At 41.6% G+C, this 24,151-nt stretch overlaps 1 protein-coding gene across 3 annotated transcripts in view; it reads right to left on the reverse strand.

Annotated features, from left to right (window-relative positions):
- RFTN1 (raftlin, lipid raft linker 1) overlaps window positions 1-15,470 on the reverse strand; it is a 96,562-nt gene extending 81,092 nt beyond the window's left edge. Inside the window, exons 1-2 of one of the 3 annotated variants that reach the window (XM_075051863.1) lie at window positions 15,453-15,470; window positions 4,264-4,419 (exon numbers count right to left, since the gene is read on the reverse strand). In XM_075051863.1, the coding sequence (XP_074907964.1) occupies window positions 4,264-4,408 (145 nt within the window). In that variant the 5' untranslated portion in view covers window positions 4,409-4,419; window positions 15,453-15,470. Of the gene's footprint in view, window positions 1-4,263; window positions 4,420-14,136; window positions 14,385-14,836; window positions 15,143-15,452 lie in introns of those variants that run through there. The other 2 variants (XM_075051870.1, XM_075051878.1) reach the window with 2 other exon arrangements.
- Window positions 15,471-24,151: the final 8,681 nt, after the last annotated feature.

Here is a 24,151-nt window from a genome sequence, read left to right on the forward strand (position 1 = left end):
AACATTCCAACTGCAGATAAAGCTCTTGAGAGTAAGTTGTTAAAGTGTACACCCTCTCCACGGCATTACCTGCACCCACTGGATGCCACCATTGGTAGTGGCAGGTCTCTGAGACAGAATCACTTGGGGCAACAGCAGAAGAAATGACCAGGGGTAGAACCTTGTCAGAAGAAACCAGATGAAGATGGAGATGACACAGGACTGGACTGTACAGTGACAGATGAGCCTGACTCAGTGAAGGAATGAGCCTTACAAGATGACAGTGAGGTGGGTAGAGTTCAGGAGCTGGATGAGCACACCAGGAACGAAGCTACATGTTATAGTTGGGGCAACCTAGTAGCTCACTGCTGCTGACAGGGGGAAGATCCTGCTCTTCCTCTGCACCTCCTCTGGCACTTTGCTGACCCAGCAATGAGCCATCCAATTTACAAACCTACTAATGTCTTCTTGACAATTATGTGATGATTTTATCAATTTAATTTGGGTAAAATCTGGTGTGATTTCACCTGAGGGAGAGCAGCAGCCCACAAGCTTTGGATAGTACAGATGACTAAAGAACAGAACAAAAGATGACACTGTCAAGGGACAACACCGAAGACAGTCTGCGATTTCTTGGAAGAGGCCACCTTAGCAGAAACAAGAAAGGTAAGTAAGGCTAATAAGCAGACATTATAGAGCCAACAAGTCAAAATGAGCATATCCACCTCGAGGTTTTCAAATGCCTTAGCAAAGTGCTCCTTATTCCTCAAGTGCCAATCTACACTAGATGATAACCCTTCACTACTATCAATTATCACACTTGCTCAAGAAGTAAAGGACAGTGGCAAATCTAACCATTTTAATTCTGAAGAACCATACAGATTACCAGTGTTGTGGCACACAGCGGAAACTGATAGGTTCTTCATAGCCTGCTTTCCTTGAAAGCGTGGGAAATCTTTCTCTAGACACTTTACTTCCAACTACGTCAACCCTGTAACATTGGGAAATGTCAGAATGAAGTTTACACTTGCAACCTTAATTCTGTCTTTTGCATCTATGCATTATTTATACAGTACTTAAATAAGTGATCAAACACTATTTTCCATTGGACATCTGCATCAGTGCAGAGCAAGGCTCAAGTTCAGAAATGAGTAAAAATGTGTAATAAAGGAGAGTATTTCCTTACATTCCTTCAGCTGCCTATGTCAGAAGGTAAACAGTAATCAAAGCAAGCAAGCAAAGGTAAGTTTCTGGCTAACATAGCAGAGAAATGACCAGCAGGACAGTATTTTATGCCTGTTTTCAACAGAGTGATGCTAAGGGAATGAGTTCATAACAGTGTGAGCTGATTTAAAGAAGGTCCTATTTCTTTTCCTGACTGCATACTCCCACCACATCTACCAGCTCCAGCATCTTCAGACCCTTCCACAAGACACTGATCTGGCAGAGGATAACCAAACAAAAAGACTGCATAGACTTCTGCCAGATCCATGAGTTAAATCAATTCACAGAGCTGACAGAAGGTGAGAGAGGGGAGCAATATCTCCCCACGCATACCTGCAGAAAACTTAGGCCCACCTAGCTGCCTGTGATACTGCAGTTAAAACGTAGACCACATTCTGGAAGTGATCTCTGATTATGTGGATATCAGATTTGAGAATACATGCAGTTCCAAACTGCAAATACGACCAGCATCCACCTTTACGTCTAAAGTCAACAAGAGCTGCTTTTGGAACACATGAAGTAATGCTAAGGACTTGGAAAACTTCTGGCAGTAATCTGTGTATTAGCTCCCACTTGCAACATGGAGATAATCACATCCTTCTTACCATTAAGATTAAATGTTCATGAGAGATACAGTTACCAGAGCAGTAAACATTACAGAAAAGCCCCAGAGAAAAATGAGTACCTGTCTCCAGAGCAAGGCTCACTAATGCTGTAAATGAGGCCTAGAATAAGGATACAATAAAGCACTCTGCAACCACTCATAATTTAGCATGGTTTATTCTAAAAAACTAATGAAGCAGAAAACCTGTGAAAAAAATGTCAGGATGTACATACACACTGAAAGGGCTAAAGTAGATTCACAGAAGACAGACTTCAAATCCAAATGTTCTTTTTACACGGCTGTGAGGATTTAATTTTTAGAAGCCTCTGAATCCACACAGGCATAGCTGAAACACTCATCATTAACTCTGGTTTCTGCAGAGGTTATTTCTGAGCAAAAATATAAATGAACCAGCGATGCTGTCACCATTGAGAAAAACCTGGAATGTCGTAACACTAGGTAATGCGATGTGAGCCTTCATACAGCCAATGACATGAATAGGGAGGGAGCTGCATAACCACAAGCTGCTGCCCTGCCAATCCTGAGAGCACATATTTGTGAGTGATACTAAGGAAAAAGAGCAGGAAGAACAGCTCCATCCCCTCCTCATCTGCCTGTCCACTGGCATCTTCAGAGACTGGAGTGATGGGGATACAACATGCCAAAGCAGAACTCAATGGGAGCTGGATAGCTCTCACTCTTTGGCGAGCCAAAGAATTTGATAAAAGTACTTCAATTACAGTCTCCTTAAAACCATGCCTCCTAAAATTATAATAAAGCAATCTATGATGAGTAAGAAAAACGTACAAGTATGCTTTACAACAAACCCATCCATTTAATCAGACTTGCAAAGTCTGGGTTTAATTTTTTGCTCTGTGCCAGACATCCTATGTGCCTGAGGCAAGTCACATTGCTATCGCATGTACTGATTCTTCCTCCATACAGTGACAAAGAGGAGACTCATGAGGTATTGGGAGAATGCACACACTAAAGCTTGTGAGGCAGTCAGACAAAACAGTGATGAGCATCCCAGAATAGCCCACAGAAGTGTGTCCTCAATACTAATTCATTTTCACTAATGACACAATGTACAGCTTATCTCAGTAAAAGCTGTCAAACTATCAAAGGACATAAACAGTTCACTTCAAAATAAAAATACATAAACGTAGAAATAACTGCAATACATAAACATGAAAAAAATTCCTCTCATTTGTTTGGTGCTCTCAATAACTGCAGTGCATCCCAGTTAGTGTAACAAAAACCATAAGAATCCATGAGTGCGGGAGATAGGCACTAAGAAAAGTCTGTGAAGACAAAACTTCTTAGCTCCCACATTGCATACAAAAGCGCACTCCTGTCCAACTGCCTATTCCAATCCTCCACCTTTTTCCAAATTCAAGTTCACTTGCAGCAAATTTTAAAAAACAACAAATTCATATTACTCTGGGATGAACATACTGAACTGCACTAGAGGTGTCACATCAAGCGACGTACCAGCAGCTCTTTGTCTCACACAGTGAGAGACATACCACTTTGGCTTTTCCTTTGACCTGACTTGCAAAACAAGAGAAGCAGCAGCACACCGCAGGGCAAAAGCATAGAGGCTCTAGCTGGCATCCTGCCAACTAGCTGTAACAGATTTTGGTACTGTGTTGTTTTATATATAGCAAGAAGCAGGTCCCAGCCTTCTGCTCAAGCTTCAGATTTCCAAATGGTGTGAGGAGTAATTGCTTGGAGAACAGGCTAATTTTGAAGTGAAAGAGGGCACAGGCGATGGTGTGAGCAATACTGGCAGAGATGCTTGATGTCAATCAGGAAGGAAAGAAATGGAATATCTGTGGATTGTCATGTGAATTAAAAGCAAAACTATTTCAAACAGCAAAAAAACAACAAAGGTAAAAATTGCATGAGACTAGACCTTCACCCCTTTAATGCATTAGGTCTTCAGTGTCTCCCACTACCCTGTTTCCACCCACATGGGTGGACCTGTAAGTATTTGTAACCACGTAGGAGTTATGTAAGCTATGTTAGCAAAACTGAAAACACTAACTTCAACCTCTCGAAATACTCCTGAGGGAGCACAGGGAGCAGAAGGGGAGTAAGAAAAAAGAGCAGTAAAGTATATAACCTGGCAGGCCCGAATTGCTTTACCATACGAAACTTGGATAAAATGCAAATTAAGGAAACAATCATCCATATTAAAGTAACACACACAAAAAAAAAAGTAGGGGGGTAAAGGAACCTAAAATCTGATAGCCTATAACTAGCTCTAAGGTTAAAAATTTACAGAAAATTCTCAATCAGATCTCTGCACATAAGCATTATGACTGAAGGCATTTACTTAAAGAAACCAAAGACATTTCAAAAACTAACTACTATTCAAAAAACATTATGGAGCAATTAACATGTTAATTTGAATAGAAAAAAAAATCTACAGAAAAACATTGTGTACTTACTATCATTTAGTGTCGTGAAGTCCAGGAACTGATATTCATAGCAAACATCTATCTTGGTTTCTACCTGTGGCCTCTTCAAAGTTGAATAGATATTACCAGGTCGTTTTTCATCATGCTTCTCTAGTTTGTTCAATCCACAACCCATTTCAGCAGCTCCTGATACAAAGAGGCAGGGAAAGGGAAAAGGGAAAATGTATCAACACCTTTTCTTTTGTTTTTTTTTCTTTCTGGTTTCATGCACCACACTACTGCATTATGGTGATTTTTAGTTTTTAAATACAAGCTACCTACAAACTATATGAAATAGTGTAATTAAATAAATGCTCAGATAGTAACTGAAGTATATACTACTCATACCAACCCTCAGGCATGCTATTATTTTATTGGAAAATTGACAGTTTAATGCATGTATTTTGCATCTTTCAAATGTATTCAATAGTATACTCTGGAAGACACATTTTCCATTATAAAAAGGGGCTGAAAATGCAAAATAACTTGCTAATATAAGGGTTGACAACTTAATAACAATTTCTATACATGCAGTTACTATGAGAGCAGATAGTATTATCTATTACACAGATATCTGTAACACTCAAATTAATATCTAGACTTGTAATTCAATAGAAAAAGCAGGTTTGCAGAGAACTACCAGCATTTAGAAGACTACCTCACTTCCTTCCACCTCATTTTTTCAGGTAAACCACAGGAAATAGTGGCACTTTATAGAAGCCATCTTCAAATCAGAAGAGGCACATGGCCACAGAACTGGACTAGATAAATCTAGTTCTCTTTAATAAGCTGCCAGCCCACAACATTTTAAAGGATTACTCCTTACAACCATTTCTGCTACACAGTAAATGTTTCTCAATATCCTGCACATTATGGCTCATCTGAGTATGAAAGGATGGAAGAATTGCTCCGTGAAAATACTCAGATGATCCAAATCCTCTCGTTCCTCTTCAACAACACTGGTTGGACAGAGGCAAATTATTTCAACCAGCAGTGAGTATGAAAAGATAAAGACACACCAGCTAGGCACCTCAGGTTTTTCATTACAGCCCACCCAATATTCTGCTTCCGCAGAGAAACTCATGCTTTGGGGATGGGGAGGGAAATGTAGAATAAACACTCAGTGACCAAGAGGAGCTCCCACAGGCCACCCCAGACACTTTGAGGCATGGGATCCTTCAGTGTAAACGTACTGCATGAAGCATCACAAAGATCAGTGTTTCAGCCTCCCTGCAACCTCTGACAGATAGCAACAAGCACCTGAAAAACTTCAGTCACAGACTAGGGCTGCCTTTACCTTGACAGTTAATAAATATAAAGTGGAGAATGAAAAACCAGTTCAGGTTCCCCATCTCCAAAGAGATGCTTGTAAGCTTATGCCACAGCTCCATCCCCCAAATGGCTAGAAAGCCGGTCAAATTTCCAGTCCCAATGTATTTGGAATCTACTTGTAGAAATTTATTTATACTTACACTGTGCTTTAACTTTTATTTTTGTCCCTCCTTTGTATTTCCTTGTGAAATCATTTTTATGATTAGTTACCAAATCCCTTCCCATATTTTGCTAGGACAAATGTGCTCAAGTCCTTTCCTGCCACTTACAAGACAGGATCTCTCCTCCCTTCATCAGCCCACTCACTCTCATATGCATCACTCCAGTTTTCATTTTTCTATGTGAACACAGGTGACCATAGGCTCAAAATGAGATATTAACAAGGCCTATTAAAATACCATTGATACTTCCCTGTCTCTACTACAAATAACATGCTTACTGCACCCAAATCATCATTGACAGATGAATCACATTCACAGTTTACCACCAGCTTCCTAGTAGACAAAGAACCCATTTCTCTTTATTTTTATCCAACACAGCTAATTGAGGAGTTTCCAACTCATCCCCTATAACTTTGCTCTATTCCTTTGCATTTCTACTACTCAGTAATAAAATCATCCCATTCTCCTGCACCCCTGAAGAGCTGGAAGTCTTTCCATGTTCAGCAATGCTGCCCACCTTCACATCATTTGCAGACTCCGTAAGTGCACACCTACATCTTATTGCAAAGTCACTAATAAATACATCATAATAGGACTGACCAACATATCAAACCTTAAAAAAAACCACAGTAAGTATTTGATCACACAGAAACTGGAAGCAGAAAACACATTTGCTAGAAAGACCTGCAGCATCAAGAAAAATGGATGATGTGTCATACGTGTTCCTGAACTTTAAATATTTGGTGGATTCATCCAACAGAAAACAACCTTCCCTGCTTATTTTGAGAGAAAAGTAAAAACTACTTTATTTTAACAATTTCTATAAATGAAAGCTAGGTTTGGGGATTTTTATTTTTTTCTTTTGGCATTTAAGGTCAAAAATCCTCAGGATCTTTTTCTCTTCCCAAAGTGATACTTTCTACTTTTTTTTTTGTAATGACAGCTACTACCATTAAGTAAAGAAAAGGATTATTCTTTCATATATACAGCTGCTTCTTTCTTTTGCCTGTGCAATACGATTAGCTTAAGTCTAAAATGTTATTTAACATATAAATGTATATTGTATATTAATGCGCCTAACAAGATACTATATGTATTTCCACAGACTGTAATGAAACACATCTAGCAGCATACTTGTGCTTTAATATATTGTAGAGTGAGGAATTAAGATAGCAATAAGTGTTAGCAAGTGTATCAAATTTCCTGTTTCAGCAATGGCCCAGTAATTCTTACACATCATAAGTATACAGTACAGCATTTTGCAAGGAAAAAAATTCCATTTCAGAGGTCATTAAGCTGCAGTGCCTGCAACCCTTAGTTATAAAGAGAGTCTGAAATCCACAGGACTCTTCAGACAGTGATGGCTGCAGAAGGAGGCCTTGGGGACTCAGTATTTCACATCACAGAGAGTTTTGCATTCTTTCCTAAATTGGGGTGAAAGTGCTAGAAAATACAAGCCTGCTCCTCCAGCAGCAGCCACAGACACTCTCCTGTGCTTCTCTAGCAAACATTTCCTCAGCCCTTTTGAGAAAACCAGTCCATCCTCATCGCCCATGCAAGTAGTGATCTCTGCAAACTGCCAACCCACAAGTCATTCAGCACAGAGATACCTGCCCACTTGGGACTCGACTGAAAACATACATTTTTTGTATTAATTCACTGAGTTTCTGCTTACCAGAAGACTGATTTTCACCTTCCTGCTGCTTGGCTAAAACTTCAGTTAGTATCCTTGAGGATAAATACTTCCCCATATTTTGTTAAAAATAGACAATTATATTTATGTTACTAAAGCACACATACAGAAAAGGATGTTTTCACTTGAATAAAAATGAGGTATCTGTAGAAAAAATAAGTTTCACAACATCTCAATCTTTTCCACAGTAATTAGGATGCAAGTGCTGCAGCAGTAGAAAATAAATCTTAAGAAATAAAGTTCCTACTTTAATACAGGAATCTAAGTATTAAAAAAATTCCAGAGTTGTATTAATTCTTAAAGTTTTCTCAAAGATACTGATGATGTGTGTATGACAAGTAATCACTGAATCACCAAATTCTGCTCAATGTTATCCCACAAACTTCCTATTGGGACAGGTTGCTTTATAACCTTCCAAACACTTTTAACATTAGTTATTACCCTCTTCCTTCCTTTCCTTTGCAGCAAAGTTAGTGCTGTTCAGTCTTTCTACCCTTGTCTGAAAACATCTCCTTGCTTTTTCAGTTACAAATCTAGTTGTCAACAGGACATTATTCACCTTCTTAATTTTCTACATTGAAGTTCTCAGACAGTGCTGTAAGAAATGTTCATCACTGATGCATTCAAAGTAATCTAAACCCACTTCAACCCCCTTTTTCAGCAGGTATATTGTTTTGCTATAAGGGATGCTTAAGGCTACTGTACTACATATATTTACCCTGGCTTTCTTATCCGCATGTGAATTTCACTTTTTCTTATTCAGTATTAAAACAAAATATTATTATTAATATTCACTTTTTAGTAAATTAAAAACAATTCTTCAAAAACACTGCCAAATTTTGAAATATTTTTTGCTCTACAGTAGGTTCTAAGAGAAACTTTTTCATTAATGTAAAAATTATCAACTCACTAGTTCCTCCATACTTACAAGAAATACATTAAGTGAGAGAAAAAGTAACATCTAACATCTAATGAAGAATATTAACCACTAAAATTAAGATTTAGCTATGGGCTCTTACAGCTACACATGCTGGAAAAACTAATTCTGTCCACAAACTCACTTAGATTGAGAATTAATCTTACATGTGCCCTATGATCTTGATAATCTCTAAAATTATTCTTGTGTTCAGCCACGTGATGATAAAACTAGAACTGAAACCCAGATCTAACAACAGATTGGGTTTTTTTTAGTCTGTATCTCATTTCAATTTTGCGAAACTTCAAAAATGGAAGCTGTGATGAGTTGCAGAACAACAGGAAAGCCTACAGTCAATTAATTCCTAAGTTCCTCTTGTGAATGACAGCAAAGGCCCCCATTGGTTAAGAAACAAGCAGCTTGCTTCTTTAAACTGAGTTCAAAAATTTAATCCAGGATTTGTACATCCCGAGCAAATGCCCAACTTGCAAGCCACAGAATAAGCTTCTTGCTGCCACCTCCTCTTCCCCATTACTGTCCTTCATCACGCGTTTTTGGAGAGCATCTGGAGGAACAGGACAGAAACTCACCCCAGCATGGCAAATGACCTGCCCCTGAACACTCCTTCCCAACACAAGTTTTACTGAAACTGGTACCATTCTTTCCCATGAGAAAAAAAAAAAAATACAATGAATTGTACTCAGCAGGAGAAAAAAAACAGTATTTCCACTTTTAAGCCCCTCTGTGATCCATGAAAACAACTGTATCTTGAATAAAACATAGTAATTTTTATAGCTCTCAGAGATGTGCCAAGTTTTCAACTCATCATCTCTGAACCTAAGCTTTGTTAAAACACCCTCACCATCTTGGGTTTGCTTTCTCATTTTACCAGCTTGTATTCAAAATAGGTGAAATACAACAAGTTCAGAATTAGCAAAGAAGAACAACAAGCATAAAATAATATCATGTTGCTAACAACTTATTTTTGTCAACAGTGGTTGAGGCCCCAGGATTCCTTTTCAGCAGGAAAAGAGCACAAAGAAGAGAAGAAAAAAACCCTTGCCTTCTATCTGATTTTCTGTTCGGGGTTTTGGGGGGAACAAATGGAGGTAATTTTCTGATGCATCACCCCCTCCTTTCATAGAACTCCATAACAATTTATCTCCAAGGAATAATAATGAAAATTACACTGAAACATAGCAGAGCCACATGGCTACTGGAAGCTTGAATAATTACCAGACTAAGTAATTTAAGTGATGTTTATCAACTAAGCATATATTGGCTAAACAGTTTATTTCAACTATATCAATATTACAGAAAGCATTATATCAATGACTACCTACAGCTAGTGACTGAAATGATTTGAAAAGAATCGCTAAACAATTCTTTTAAATACTTATAATATTGGAGTCAACTTCTAAGTATATAGCATTAGACTGAATATTCTAATACACATGTAAGTGCAATACACTGCCACCTGCAATAGAAACAAGGTAATTTTAATACTTACAATGGCATCCAAAGAAAACATACAGGCAAATTATGCTACTGCCAGCTTGTTTTTAAGTGCAATTACTGAGAACATGCTTGCTTCCATTATCACATTTAAAATATTTATTGTCCAGAACTAGTGACCTCATTTTATAAGTTTTATCATGAATTAATTTATTTTTTAAAATACGTATCGTAAGTTACTGCTAAAGTTCCTTTCACAAAATTATGGAATACAGTGTTCTTACTGATGAGTGCAGCAGCTGGGAAACAAGATAACTGCAATGTATTAATAGGTTTTCTCTCTTGATTTTGGTGAAGTCCTTTCATCCTGGTTCTTCCTTCCATGGGTAATACTTAGCTACCTCACAGGGATGCTAGAAGGCTTTTACAAATAATTACAGGACTTCACATTTGTTGTGCAGTAATGAGACATGCTTATTTTCTTAAACACTCACTCCTGCAATCCTGACCTTTCCATTTTCAAAATAATAAGCACTTCATGCTCAGCTCAGTTCACTTGCTGGCATGTGGTCACTTAATTCTTGCATCCTTCCCAGTCTACAAAACATCAGAGTGTTTAGACCCCCATTCAGCTCTAAACAAACCCTGAGAGAGTGTGCAAATTATGATTGAGTCCCTTTCCTAGCATAGTTAAAGCAATGAAGCAGAAGAGGAGTAACAAGGCAAAAAAAACATCAGGCAGGGAAGCATAACTGAAGCAGAGGATTAAAAACACCAGACCTGACAAACTGGGTATACAGGTAAACAAAGAAAGGAGACTAGTACGCTAGGATGACCCTTTATAGGTTCCCAGAATAGAGCCATGCTCCTGACATATCCCCATTTTTCCCTCTTTGGTTTACCACTGTTTAGGTTTTTTGTGAGATTACACTCATTAAGAGGAAAATTCTGTACCAAGAGATACCTACTTGGTCCTTTTTGAAGAGTCTTACCATACAGGTAACTATGTAAGCATATATTCAATAAACACTGCAATAATTTTTATTTGTGGGCAAGATCAGTTGTTTAAGTAACTAACGTTTATAAAGTAATTTAAAAGATTCTCAAAGACTTATTTTGCAAACACAAAGAACAATTACCATAAATCAGTCCTATCTATTGCTGCATGTCACAACTGACCAATTTTTTTCACCATATACTTACCAATTTGACTAGCACTATCAGGATTTTAGACTTGCAGCTGATAACTAAATCTCTGCTTATAGAAAGGTTGGTGAAAGAATAATCCCAGATTTATACTTGATGATTGATTTTATTTAAATTAAACAGTAGAGCCACCAAAGTAAATCTGCAGTTAAAGGTTTTCAGTTTCAAAAGGCAAATCTCAAAAACTAGGGGAACTCATTAGTGAGATGAACAGGAATGAAAATTTGGAGGACCTGAGCATAGGGGAGGTCTGGAACATGTTTAAACTACAATATGAATATCTGCAGAATTTGTAACCCAAGGAAGTGACAAGAGAATTCATAAGAAGGTTTCCAGACCCAGCGAGATGAATTACCTAATAAAGAAGGAAAGGTAGAATAAGCAAAGACCTTTCAAAGGACAGGAAAAAAAGCTCAGCAGAGGAAACTACAGTCTCGGATCAAGAAACACCAGCATCAAGTGAAATGTGCCAGAAGTCAAGCCCAGCTAGAGGCCAAAGATACTACAACTAAACAGAAGCAGAGTGAAAATCAGGAGAACTAATCTGGGCTCATACCAAGAACTCAGCAAGACCTGTCATGATGAACTGCAGATCCAATTGCTTGAATTAAAAAACAAACTATTGCACCAGGTTTGGTACCATCTCCCTGGGAGACAAGAAAATGTATTGCCTACATGAAAAAAAGGAGGAAAACATAAAATTTGTCCAATTAAGACAACTGCTAGTCTAGCCTGAAGAGTTTGCTAAGCTTTAGGAAGCTTTAAGAAGAAAACAAAATAATACACAGATAAATACGATACAGATTTAGCAAAGTCAGAACAGACTGATAGGTCTTAATCACAAGTCATGGAGGAAGCACAGCCCTACTATGCAGCACATCAAATAACACACCACCATGGTAACATGATTTTGGCAAAGTATTATTAGAGGCTATTATTTTTATTACAGTGCACACAACACTAATCTCTGGCTCAACTCTGCTGCCCTGCATAACACACACTTACTTTCCTCTGCGCTGTCCCTGGGTCTGCAGGTCATCGGGCTACCTCTGCAGGCTCCCCGCCCATAACCAGGGGCTGCCACCAGCTGCGCTTTACCCTCTCTAGGGAAACAAAGCTGTTTTGCGTGTGTGCACGTGGACGGGAGGGTGGGAGGATGAAAAGCAAACAGGATCAGAGAGAACTAGTGGAGGAGTAAGGCAAGTGTTGTGCTGGTGTTGGGGAGCAATCTGAGGAATAGGTTGGAGGGAGATCCTTGCTTCTTACCCCACCCACACCACCCTATAACGCTCATCCAAAAGATTTGTTACTGAGTGATACCATGATGCTGTCCTTCAGTACAGCAAAAGATTCAGATGGTACCACATATTTCTGCAAACTACTTTTAGGCAGTGTATTTCTGGTGGAGATAACAAAGTGTTAATGTCACTGGACAAAGCACAGGTAAAATTTCTCCTGAAATACCGTGGCTGCAAATGTTCAAGCAATATGCCTCCACGTGAAGACAGGAGACTACTGAGGTGCTAAGAAGGACTAGAGAACTGCTCTCAAGAACTTAAGGGGAAACTATAGCAGCTAACATTTATTGTCTAGCAAATTAAAGATTGAATGGACCTGACAAAAGCATGCACAGGAATGCTAGATATGAATCTATGAATCCAACTTTCCTTTAAAGTTAATCCCACACCACTCTGAACCCAAAGAAAACAGACGTGAAAAACAGACGCATATTGCAACGTATGCACAGTAGCTTCAAGGACAGCAAGTAAAACCATGGTAAAACACAAAGCTAGACAGAGTTGTCAGTCCTATGCTTACTGTCTTTTGCTACTTTGCCATGGAGTAAAACCCTGGCCAACCGATTTGGGGTAAAAGTAAAGTGGACCACTGGAGCCAGGTGTGAAGCTGTGGGATCTCACATGAAGTTGGGGGATGGAATAATAGTTAAGTGATTTTTTTCTTTCTTTCTTTCTTTAAAATACAGGCTTCATCGATCTTTATTTTCATTCTTCAAAAGGCTGTGGCTCCAGCTTTTCAGCTTTTTCACCACAGATTCTAAGGCCACTTCATTATACCCAATATGGTATCTGCATTTCCCAATACCACAGCTCAGAACTCCCCTAGGTATTTAATCACAGCTGTATATACTCATTTCGTGCTACATTCTTGCTCTCAGACCAGGGGAATGCCAGCATTCAAGCTGTGGAAAGCCCCTTGCCTAATGTAACTAACTTGAGGTTAAGTTAGATTCCTAAAATAACCCTTCATTCTGAGACTTTTTTTTTTCACAGAAAAAACAGAAATTAAATACACAAATGTGACCACTTGTATTGTGAAAAAGAGGGTTATTGCCAGTAACTTGTTATTCAACACCAGAGGCTGAAATGGTTTGGATTCATTAAAAATAAAACATAAAAGCAGATGTACAAAAAGATTTCCCCTTATAAAGCAGAGATCAGCTATCATTTGACAATGTTAGTTATTCTCCTACTAAAAAAAAAAACAAAACAAAAAACATAATCTGTTTTTTACAGGAATAAAACCAGAAGTGGTATACAATCGTACCATAGCTTCCAGACTTTGCCTGAAAACATTAAAGAACGTTTTGTCAGGTGTAGTTAAATTTTTATTATTGTACATGCAACAATCACCTCAGCACAACCGCCAGCCCTACCAGGACCCTAAGACGACTCCAGCACTGCTCCCTGTCCTGCCACACAGCAGCCTCTGGTTCAGCTTGTGCCCCCGGTCCCAGCTGGCAGCGCTCGGGGCGCGACGCACGCTCAATCGTAATGGAGAACAAATGCCTCCCATTAATTCCCTGACCGAGTTGCAAGTATCACAGAAGAGCTGTAAAAGTCCACCCAACTAAATTCCCCGTTTCCAGAAAGACGCAGGCTGCGAGAAGTAGCTGGTCTGACAAGAATTTCGATAAACCAGAGAGGAGAGAGACATATTTCACACTCCGATATACAACTGCTGACCCATCGTCACGCTACCTCTCCTTATGTTGCAGTAAAAATGTGCTGAAGCAGTATCGCGGACTTAAAAAGACAAGATGCAGCCCAGCCTCTGAAAATAACAACCGTAAAGTCACAAACCCCAGCTAGCCACACGATGGCCCGTCGCGGTACCGCCGCTTCCAGGTGCCCGGCATGTGACGAGCGGCGACGAGCGGCGCCGGGCGGGCCGGGCGGGCGGGCACCCGCCCCGGCTCCTCTCAGAGCTCTCCTCCTTTCCCGGCTCTGCCTCACCGCGGCGTCGGCCGGACGCGAAGAACCGCGCTGGCTGGAAGCGATTTTCAGCGAAGCCGCCTCCGGTCGCCGCAAGCGCCCCGGCCGCAGAAAGCCCCGGCGGAGCCCGGGGGGTCTCCTCACGGCCTGACAGGACGGCGCCGCCCGCCGGACCCGCCGCCTTCCCGGGCCTAACGGCCAGCGCGGGCGAGCTCCGCACCGGCCCCTCGGCAAGCGGCAGGACCGAAGCGGGCGGCACCCTTCGGAGCAGCGGTTTACCAGCGCTGCACAAACCGAAATCCGCTCGGGGAGAGGGCGGGAGGGAGGGCGTGCCTCCCCCGGCGCCAGCCTCGAGCAGCCCCTCCGAAGCCGGGCACGCCGGCCAGCCCGGGCCCCGGCTCCGAACTTCAGGGGCCAGAGGATCAAGACGAGTCCGAGCCCCGGAGCCGCTCTCCCCGCTCTGCCGCGCCGACCCTGCCCAGCGGCAACCCCCGATCGGCCCCGGACCCCCCCCTCCCGCCCCCCTCGCCAAGTTTGCTCGCCGGGCCGGGCGGCTGCGCGGCGGTACCTGGGACAGGCGGCGGGCGAAGCGCAGCCCGGCGGTGCTGAAGGATGCCCGGCGGGCGGAGACGGCCGGCCCCACTGACAGCGCTTCCTCCTCCTCCTCCGGCTGCCGCCCGTGCCCGCCCGCCGCGCTCGGGGGCCGGTCTCCCCCCTCCGCGACAGGGAGGTGCCGGGGCAGCGCCGCGCCGCCACACGGCCCCGCCGCCCGGCAGAAAGTTTGTGCCGTGCAGCCCGGGGGCGGCGGCACGGCGCGGGAGGCGCCTCCGCGGGGCCGCGCCGGGCAGCTCCGCTCCGCTCCGCGCCGCACCGAGCCCCGCCGCCCTGGGGCCGCGGCCACTTCCTCTTCCTCCGAGCTGCCGGGCCGAGCCCCGCGCCCAGCGAGAGCCGCGCCGAGGCAGGGACAAGGGCAGCGGCGCTTCCCGCCCGCTCCACCGGCGCGGCCCGCGGGCGGACTGCTCCGCCCGCCGGCCAGGGCTGGAAGTCCCTCACGCACCGCCCGCCGCAACCCCCACCCGCGGGCCCAGCGGGACCCTGTGCCGGGGCTTTGCTCCCTTCCCCTCCGCCCCAGCCCCGGGCGGACCCTGCCTGGGGGGTTTCGGTCCCACACCGTCGAGTCAGACCTGGGCTCGCCGCAGTAGAACCGCCCTCCTTACACCCAGAGCATGAACGTCTCCTTTCAGCGTGCCTGTTCTCTCATCCTCCCTCAAATGGTGGCGAGCCCTCCCTCCTCCAGGTCACACAAGTGCAGCTCCCTCCGCCTCTCCTTGCAGGACGTGTGCTCCAGCCCTGGCCTTGGTGGCCCTCCACTGAGCCTGCCCCAGCTTTTTAACAACTTGCTTGTCGCAGGATTGGGAGGGGGGGAATGACACACCTGGACACAGTATGTGGTCTAGAAGAGCCCTAATGAGTGCCAAGCAGAAAAGGATAATCACTTTTTCCAAGCTACTGGCATGCTGCTGTTATCTTTGTTGGCTATGGTCAGCTTGCTGCCTACTAACACGCCCACAGCCTTTGCAACAGAGCTGCTACCCAGGCGGGCGGTCACCATCCTGGATCTGTGCAAGGTGCCATCCCTTCCCAGAGGCAGAACGTTTGTCCTTGTTAAATTTCAAAAAGTTCATATTGGCCTGTTCTTGAGCCTGACCAGGTCCTTCTGGACAGCAGCCCAGCCCTGAAGCTTGTCAATGGCACCCCCAGTATGTGGTCATGTGCAAACATGGCAACAGTGGATCCTGTCATCTCCTCCAGGTCCTTGAAAAAGATATTAAAATACAACAGGCCTCTGCTTGCTACTGCTCTCCAGGCAAAGTGCAGCCCATTAAACTGCAACTGTCCAAGCCCAACCACACAAGGAGCTTTTTACCCACCTAGCTGTCCACCCACCTAGACTACAGAAGCCTAAGCACATACAAAAATAGCACAGGAGCCAGTGCCAAGCACCTTACTAAAGTTGCCATGGCATCCACTACCATTCCCATGCCTACAAATGCAGCCATTTTATCATAGAAGGCAAACGGTGAGGCATGATGGCACCCTTTCCAGACACATGAAACACACAAAAGCAAGTCTGTTCCAAGGGGACTCCGTGATTTTCCCAGGGACTGGTTTCCTCATGGTTCCCCAAATTGTCCTTCTGGCCTTTTCTGATAATGGGTGCAACATTTGCCTTGCTTTAGTTGTTGTGCACCCTCTTACCCCACTCTAAAAAGTACATAGAGCAGCTGCTCTCAAGGCATCAGCCAGCTCTTCCCAGCGCCCTCAGACACAGCCCAGCTGGTCTCAACTTTGTACAGGTCAAGTTCTCAGAAGAATCCCTGTCTTGATCCTCATCTGTTGCTGGTAGTTCTTCACTTGCTCGAACCTTGCCTCCAAGCACACAGGTCAGGAAGATTGAGGCAAAGGCAGCTCTGACTTACATCGGCCTTACCTGTGCTCACATTCAACAAGCAGCCTACATGTTCCTTATTCAGCCTCCTACTGTTAACATAGTTTTTTTGAGAGCAATGAGATTCCACAAGCCCTTGTGTGCGTCAACACCATCCCTAAGTGCCTCAGCAACATTTCTAACAACTTTTGCCACAACCTGTTCTTGCTTCCACCATGATAGTTTTGCAAGGAAGTTCAGTCAGATGTTCCCTGTTTAGCCTAGCTGCTGTCCCAATTCATCAATTTGTTTTCCTATTTGGATGTGCCACTCTCACATAGGGAAAAGGTTCCTTTTAAAAACCCACCAGCTTTCCTACGCTCCCTTCACCTTTCAGAGCTGCCTCCCATGGCATCCCATTTACCAGTTGCCCAAGTTTGCTCTCTGACATCCAAGGACTTGCCTTCCTCACTCCCTTCAGGATCCTGAGATCCACTGTATGATCATGACTACAGCCAGGGCTGCTATTACCACATTCCTAAACAATTCTTCCTTGTTAGTGGACATCCATTTGTGCAAAACCCCTGGTTGGCCCATTCAGTATATCTACCAAGAAAGCTTCCTGAAATATGCTGGATTGCTTTCATTCCACCATGTTACCCTTCCAGCTGTCAGGGCGATTAACTCCTCTCCAAGAATCAGGATCTGTGACCCATAGATGTCGTTGAGTTGCTAATTTAATCAACCTTCATCATGAGTAGCTGGTCTGTAATCCACCAACACATCACCCTTAGTAGCCTCTCCTTTGATCCTTAGCGTTCTCAACCAGCCTGTTATCCATCCAAGAGCTCCATACATTCCAACTGCTCTTTTTACAGAGAGGGCATCCCTCCACCCTCATCTTCCTTGTCTCTCCAGAAAAATGTGTATCCATCCTAAATGTCATGCTTGTGGACCAAGTCTGGAACTTTGCTTGCCACCTTCATTGTACCTCCCCTTATTAGGCCAGAAACCTGTTCAGCAGCTCCTAAAACACCTTGATAAATACTGAAACTGCTTGAAGCCCTTGTGCCCAGCAGACATAATAACATTTGCTACACTTTGTCCACTTCAGAATCTCTCTCCCTACTGTGTAGGTGCATAAGCCAAATTAAATTATGTAAAAATATATAAGCAAACACTACATTAGCACCTCAATTCCTTCCTAGCTGCTTAGTATTTCTGTATTTAAGGCTGGTATTGTGATGGATGAAATCTATTTGAAAGTACTCCCTCCACTTTTCCCTCAAGTGCCATCATGGAACAAGAAAATTTCCCCGAAGTGGCCTCTGTCCACATTCAAGTCCTCTTAAAGCGCAACTATCATCATTAACTAGTAGTCGGTAGCCAAAAGCATAACATCAAAACATTGGAAGTGGGGAAATGAAGTTACTTCTTTACCATTGCTGAACTATGAAGTAAACACTAGCAATGAATTCTGTGCGGGAACTTTACTCATCTCTATTTCCTTCTGTGTGTTTTGGTTTTTTCCTCTCCATTTCTTTTAATTATTTACACAGTCTTTCCTCTTTCCTTGTCCTTCATCATTTTTCCTCCACTCATTAGTTTCTCTGGCTTTCTGACTGTGTGAGAAAGCAGCATGCAGTCACATCAGGGTGCCATGTAATTGAACTGTTTTTCTGATACTACTGTTAAAGCATATGGGGAAGGATTGTTAAGTGTGTAGGAAGTGGAAGTGCAGCTTTCCCTGTATTATAAACACATCAGGTCATAGATGGCTCCAGAAGGAGCATCCTGGGCACCAGACCTTGCGGGCACCGTAGGATTTGCAGATCTACACTTCAGAGGTTGAATTGAAAGGATGTCTGACAACATTAAAGACTTTTGCTGCTGTAAAGTCTTCTCGGATACAGAAAGGGACATCAACACTACGGAAACAGCATTCCTAGATGACCATAGAGTGCTATGAAGTAGCAGTCCTGTACAGATGGAAAGTGTTTCAAATTAATGTTTACAGTGGGTCACATAGCACAGACCCAGGCACTAAAAGCCATCTTTCCACTACCCACTTCACAGTCAGTAACTATCAGACATGTCTGCAAACTTAGAGCTCTCAGATTTGAGGTGTTTCGATGCACCAGTTTCAACCTGGAATTCCTCTACTCCAGTGTTAAATATATGACCCATTAAGACATTTCTGCACTTTTTAATAGAGAGAAATTTGAATTAAATTTTTGTTCTGTAGCATTTTTGACACAAAGGTGTTTTTCTCTGACTACAGAAGTATATTACAGAAGCAGCAGATTAATTAGCAGGATAGGATACCTCTACTATCACCTATTTAGATGTGTCTCCATTGAAATTCAAGAAAACAAAGATGGTTCAAGTGCCTGGTATCAAGGAATGTAAGCTGAAGCATAGCATACAATCTAAATTGATGCTGTACATCTAAACTATTGTTTCTAGACTACCACTGTAAGAATTTCTGAATTCCACTCTGGCTCACTAATCTTCATATATTCTTTAAAAAAAAATTATGCACTGTTCCCATATTTTGAGATTATTTGCTTCTTTCAGAATCATTTTGGTACAGATTTGATTGATAAGATAGGATCTAGAACTTCTGACTGTAACAGGTATTTCATGTGGTACTCTAAGAAGAGGCAAGATTCTTCCCATGAGAAATCTGATGAACTTGAAAAAAACTACATGAGCATCCTAGACATTTCAGAGTTGTTTGTTTATATATAGATCTATATATAAAAATGCGTGTGTATACACACACACACCCCCCTCAGAACAATAAACTACTGCAAAACACAAGGGACTTGGTAATTAAATAGTAAAATACTGCTCTAACAACCATTTAACTATAAACAACTGAAGGACCTTATTGCTTTAATCAACAGTAAGATGTTGCCCCTTGTCACTCCATTAGGGAGTATTAGTTTACCTTAGGAGTTAAAAAGTGCTTTGATACATTTTATTTCTGTTTCTAGCCAGGGTAATCTCTCTTGTAAATCCACACATTTAGCAGTGCACACCTCTACAACCTCTTGTATCACAAGCAGGAGTGATCACGTTTTCCATTTGCACTTTGTAGTGCTGGGCGCAGCTGTGGAGGGAAGTTCAATGTAGGTGTAAATTGCTACTGGTAGGGCACTGAAGAATTCTGCTTTGCCAAATATCTGTACTTATTTTGGCATAGGCAGAGAAGATTATACATTGTGAAAATCAGCGAGAAATCACATGCACGGTATTTCTCTCTCATGCGAGGTGTTTCTAGTTATGCCACTAGATAACCCCTTGCTCGGTTATTCCTAGCATTATTTGAACAACTAATTGGAAAGATCCATGTAAGTGTAAGCCATTTATTTTTTTTGCATGAAACTCAGTGTAATGCCAATTACTGTTATTTTCACTACAAAGTTAGACTCCAGCATTCAGGTTAACCACATCCCATTTTTCTGGTTTTCACAGTAGTATGAAAAATATTTACAGCTAATTTCGAACAAAGTTTGTTTCCTCTGTCAAAAAGCAAGACCCTTGCAACATCACATTGAACAGGATTCAGCAAAACTTAAGTTACTTCTGATTAACTTAAGTTAATCAGAAACAGATACAAAAATATGAGTAAAGGAAATTAGTTTTGTTATTTACCTACCACTGTGCAAAAGCATGGTTAGTATCTACTGAGATTTTTTTACAAGACAAAATATGAAAGAAGGGCCAAAATGAGAAAAACTAGACTCCATGTGAAGTAGACAAGTCATTTAGCATATTTTCCTCGTTTGTTACCTTTAGTTTCAGATCACCAGTGCAAACTGCTATGAAACATCTGAATTACTCTTCAAGGGTCAGACTTTTTTCTTATTTGTTGATAAACCACCTTTTTGATTTCTAGTTTGTATTTTGCGCACTGTAGTAGAAAGCACCTCTGTCTTACCAATGCCAAATATATCATTCCCTGTGTACTCACTTCTGTTTCCACTTCAATTGGTATGAACTGGTATGATTGCTAGGGAAAACCATTCCTTTAGTTTTGCACAATTTCTTAGTGCCAAGCAATCTGCCACCATGGTAGCTCCAAGAAAGGATCTGTAGATGTCTGACCAGTTTCTGGTTCTGGCTTGTTTTTCCAAGGCTCTTGCACTCTCAAGATCTTGAATGTCTTGTAGTTTTCAATGGGTTTGAGTCATCAACAGGCTGAAGCACTCAAGACACAGAGGTGATGATAAGCTCAAGTGGCAATTAAAAGTGTTAAATTTTGATGAACTGTTTTCTTATTGCAAAGAAATTATTTCATCAGGTGTTATTCAGAACTAAGCCATAGGTTCTCAGAAATACCGGGAAAACTGCCTCCAAATCACAGAAGGAACCAAGACAGAATAGAAAGCTATGGAGAAGTCAGGTCTATACTGCTGCTGAAGACAGAATCAGACCAGTCCCCTATTGCTGGTGGTGGTATCACCCTTTGTGCCACAGCAGCAGCACACAGTCTACCTTTGCTCAGAAGCAGCAGCTACTTTTGCCTTTCCAGTGTTCCAGATTAGGGAAGCAGCCTATGCACACTTATGTACTCAGACTGGGTCACAATTTTAGCCTGATTGGTTATTAGAAATAGCTTGTATTTTATTTCCAAAGAAGAGTAACTTAAACATGAGTCCTACCACTACAGCATTTTAATGGCACAGGACAATTTTTTATTTATTTTTTATTATTTAAGTGCTCCTATTGCTCATCTGTAGGCAACTACTAGGGAGCTGCAGAGGCTAGCTATAATTAAGGATCAATTTTCTGTCTTGGAAGCTCTTTCTGAAAGCTGGTTTCTATATTCTTGAAATTGAAAATACACTTAGGGCCACAGATTTCTGAAGACTACACATAGTTATATAATATTATGTGCGTGTAATTTTGACTTGATCAGTGTGTGATAGGATATGCCTCTGCAGGAGTAAGAGGCAAGCTGTGGCTACATTTGAGAATTACTGACAATTTATTTAATTCATCCCTATTTATTTTACCTTTCTTTAATGTTTCAGTACACATCTGACAGAAATACAGATTTCACATTCTCATTTCGTTAATAATTTTGTTTAAATCCAAGCTGTAGAAGAACCTTCAGAAACAGGTGAGATATGCCCCAAAATGGCTGCATGTAAAACACTGTTGGCCAGAGCACGAGATTTATTGCTGTATCAAGTTGGCACTAAAGCAGCCCTTGCTCCAGGTGATCAAAACAGTGGCTATATTTTCCCTGTCAGAAGGGCCAATCTAACCAAGCATTTGAGAAGCTATGACCTGTTTCAGATTACATCACACAAGTTGTTTCTCTTGCATCTCTGTTCTCAGAAGTAAAAAATGGAGAGTTACATTAATTTCTGTAAGGTGCTTCAAAAACCTGCAAGTGAAAACCCTATATAAAGGGTCAGCTAGTAATAAGCCAGTGCAGAGGGCTGAGTAAGACTTAATGTTAACAGGAAACACTAAATTACTGAAGGAGCTGGAATATCTGCTTTTTCCTTTGTTTGGACATCCAGACTAAACACTACTCAGTACCATCAGTAAGGAGTTAGATATCTACTTATACGTAGTTCTGTTTCTTCAACATTCCAGTAGTTTAATACAGCACTATAACCAATCAATGCATTTTTCAATTTCTCCATTGCATTAAGCTAATTCACGTATAAGGGAAAGTAATTCTCAGAACTTTTGATGCTTTAGATTTCCACCTACCAGATACCTGGTGCCCAACTGTACTAATAAGGTCAACTGAGATTATCATAGCAATAAATTTCACTAATATGAAAAAGGACTAGACAACTAGGCACTTTAAATAATGCAAAAAGAGTAATGAAATTTTTAGTAAGTGTTAAACAGTCTATTACCTTTATAGTAGATGGATAGGTAGGATACACCCCAGAAAAAACTATTCCACAAATTTGCAGCAGCCCAAACAAGGCACAAACACTGACTAGACCAGGCTAAAGACTAGAATGGGTCACTATCTTAAGGTTATGAGCACTTGATTCTAGCCCTATTGGTAGCAACTTGTGGAAAGAGTTTGCTTCATTTCCATCTGAATAAAAACTACATAGATATAGTCCCAGGAAATTCAATACTTAATGCAATGATCTGCAAATTGGTACACTTAGTAAGTACAGTTTCCCAACCCACAGAAGAAAAATGTTTCTGGGTAGTGGAAGGAGAGAAACAACAGCAGCTTGGTATAGGAACTTGTAATAGAATCCATATCATCCAAGTAGATCCAGTTCATTAAGTTAAAAGCAGTATCACAGTCTAAGAGTTTCTAGTCAAGGAACACTTCTCCCAATTCAAAAGTCACTTTACTAGTTTAACAGGAAAAAGTGTTAAGACCCTTGAAAAAAATAGATCCCATGGCAGCTGTGATCCTTTACATGGCCCTCAGGCCTCAGTCGGACCTCTGGTAAAGGAAGATGACATAAAATTCTAAGCAATTTCACATTTGCTTGGTATCAGGGACTTTTCTGCAAGTTAACTGAAGACACTTCAGGCTTCTTAGTCACAAATAGATCAGATCTGTAGCAGCTTCAATGGATGCAGAGGACCAAGATCCAACTCTAGTTCCCAGGGAACAGTATTACAAGAAAATTAAAAACACCACATGACAAGACACTGCGGTATGTAGAGCATGGCTTACACTAGAATTAGTATCTCAGAAATGCAGTATTGCTTTAATGAAGTCCCAAACTTAGGAAAGAGGTTGTACAGCTGCACAGACACCCAATGCATTCAGTACAAGGTACATAATGTCACACCAAGTGATAATGAGTAGGGCAAAGTGCCTTGAGTCTAGGTGGTCTGTGAACACACCCTAATACTCAGCACCCTTGGAAGTATCTGCACAGGTAATGCAATCAGGATGAAAGGCTGAAGAGTCTCAAGCAACTATTAATCAATTTGTGGCAAGAGAATCTAAAGATAAATACAGAAACTTTGGAAATCCTCCTTTAAAGATCTTTATCAGCAAGTATGAGGAAAAATTTTATACATGCTGCAACATTAAAAATGCACAACCTATCCTCCAAAAATTAGAAATTCACCTGCTCAGCAGAAATAATATGTTCAGATTCCTGACCTGCAGGTGAAAACTAACTTACCTCTACCATAGCTAAGGAAATCACTGCTGAATATGGCAAACTAAACTTGTACATACGCAGTACATGCATCTCCAAGCTAGCTTGAAAACAAACAAACAAACAAACAAAAATTACTGAAGTGGCACAATGCTTACTGAATGAAAAAGTTGTAATGAATTAATCCTTTCCCCAAACTTAGGATCTCACACAAGTTGTACATGAACTGTGTATTCTGAGTGCATTAATAGGTTTTATACACCAGAAGTATCACCTTGGCCTGAACTACCCTATCTCTAAGTTTTCTTTAAACTACTCAGACCTAAAAGTCATCAAA

Source organism: Buteo buteo, chromosome 2 (genome assembly GCF_964188355.1).
Source record: "Buteo buteo chromosome 2, bButBut1.hap1.1, whole genome shotgun sequence".
Lineage (NCBI taxonomy): Eukaryota > Metazoa > Chordata > Aves > Accipitriformes > Accipitridae > Buteo > Buteo buteo.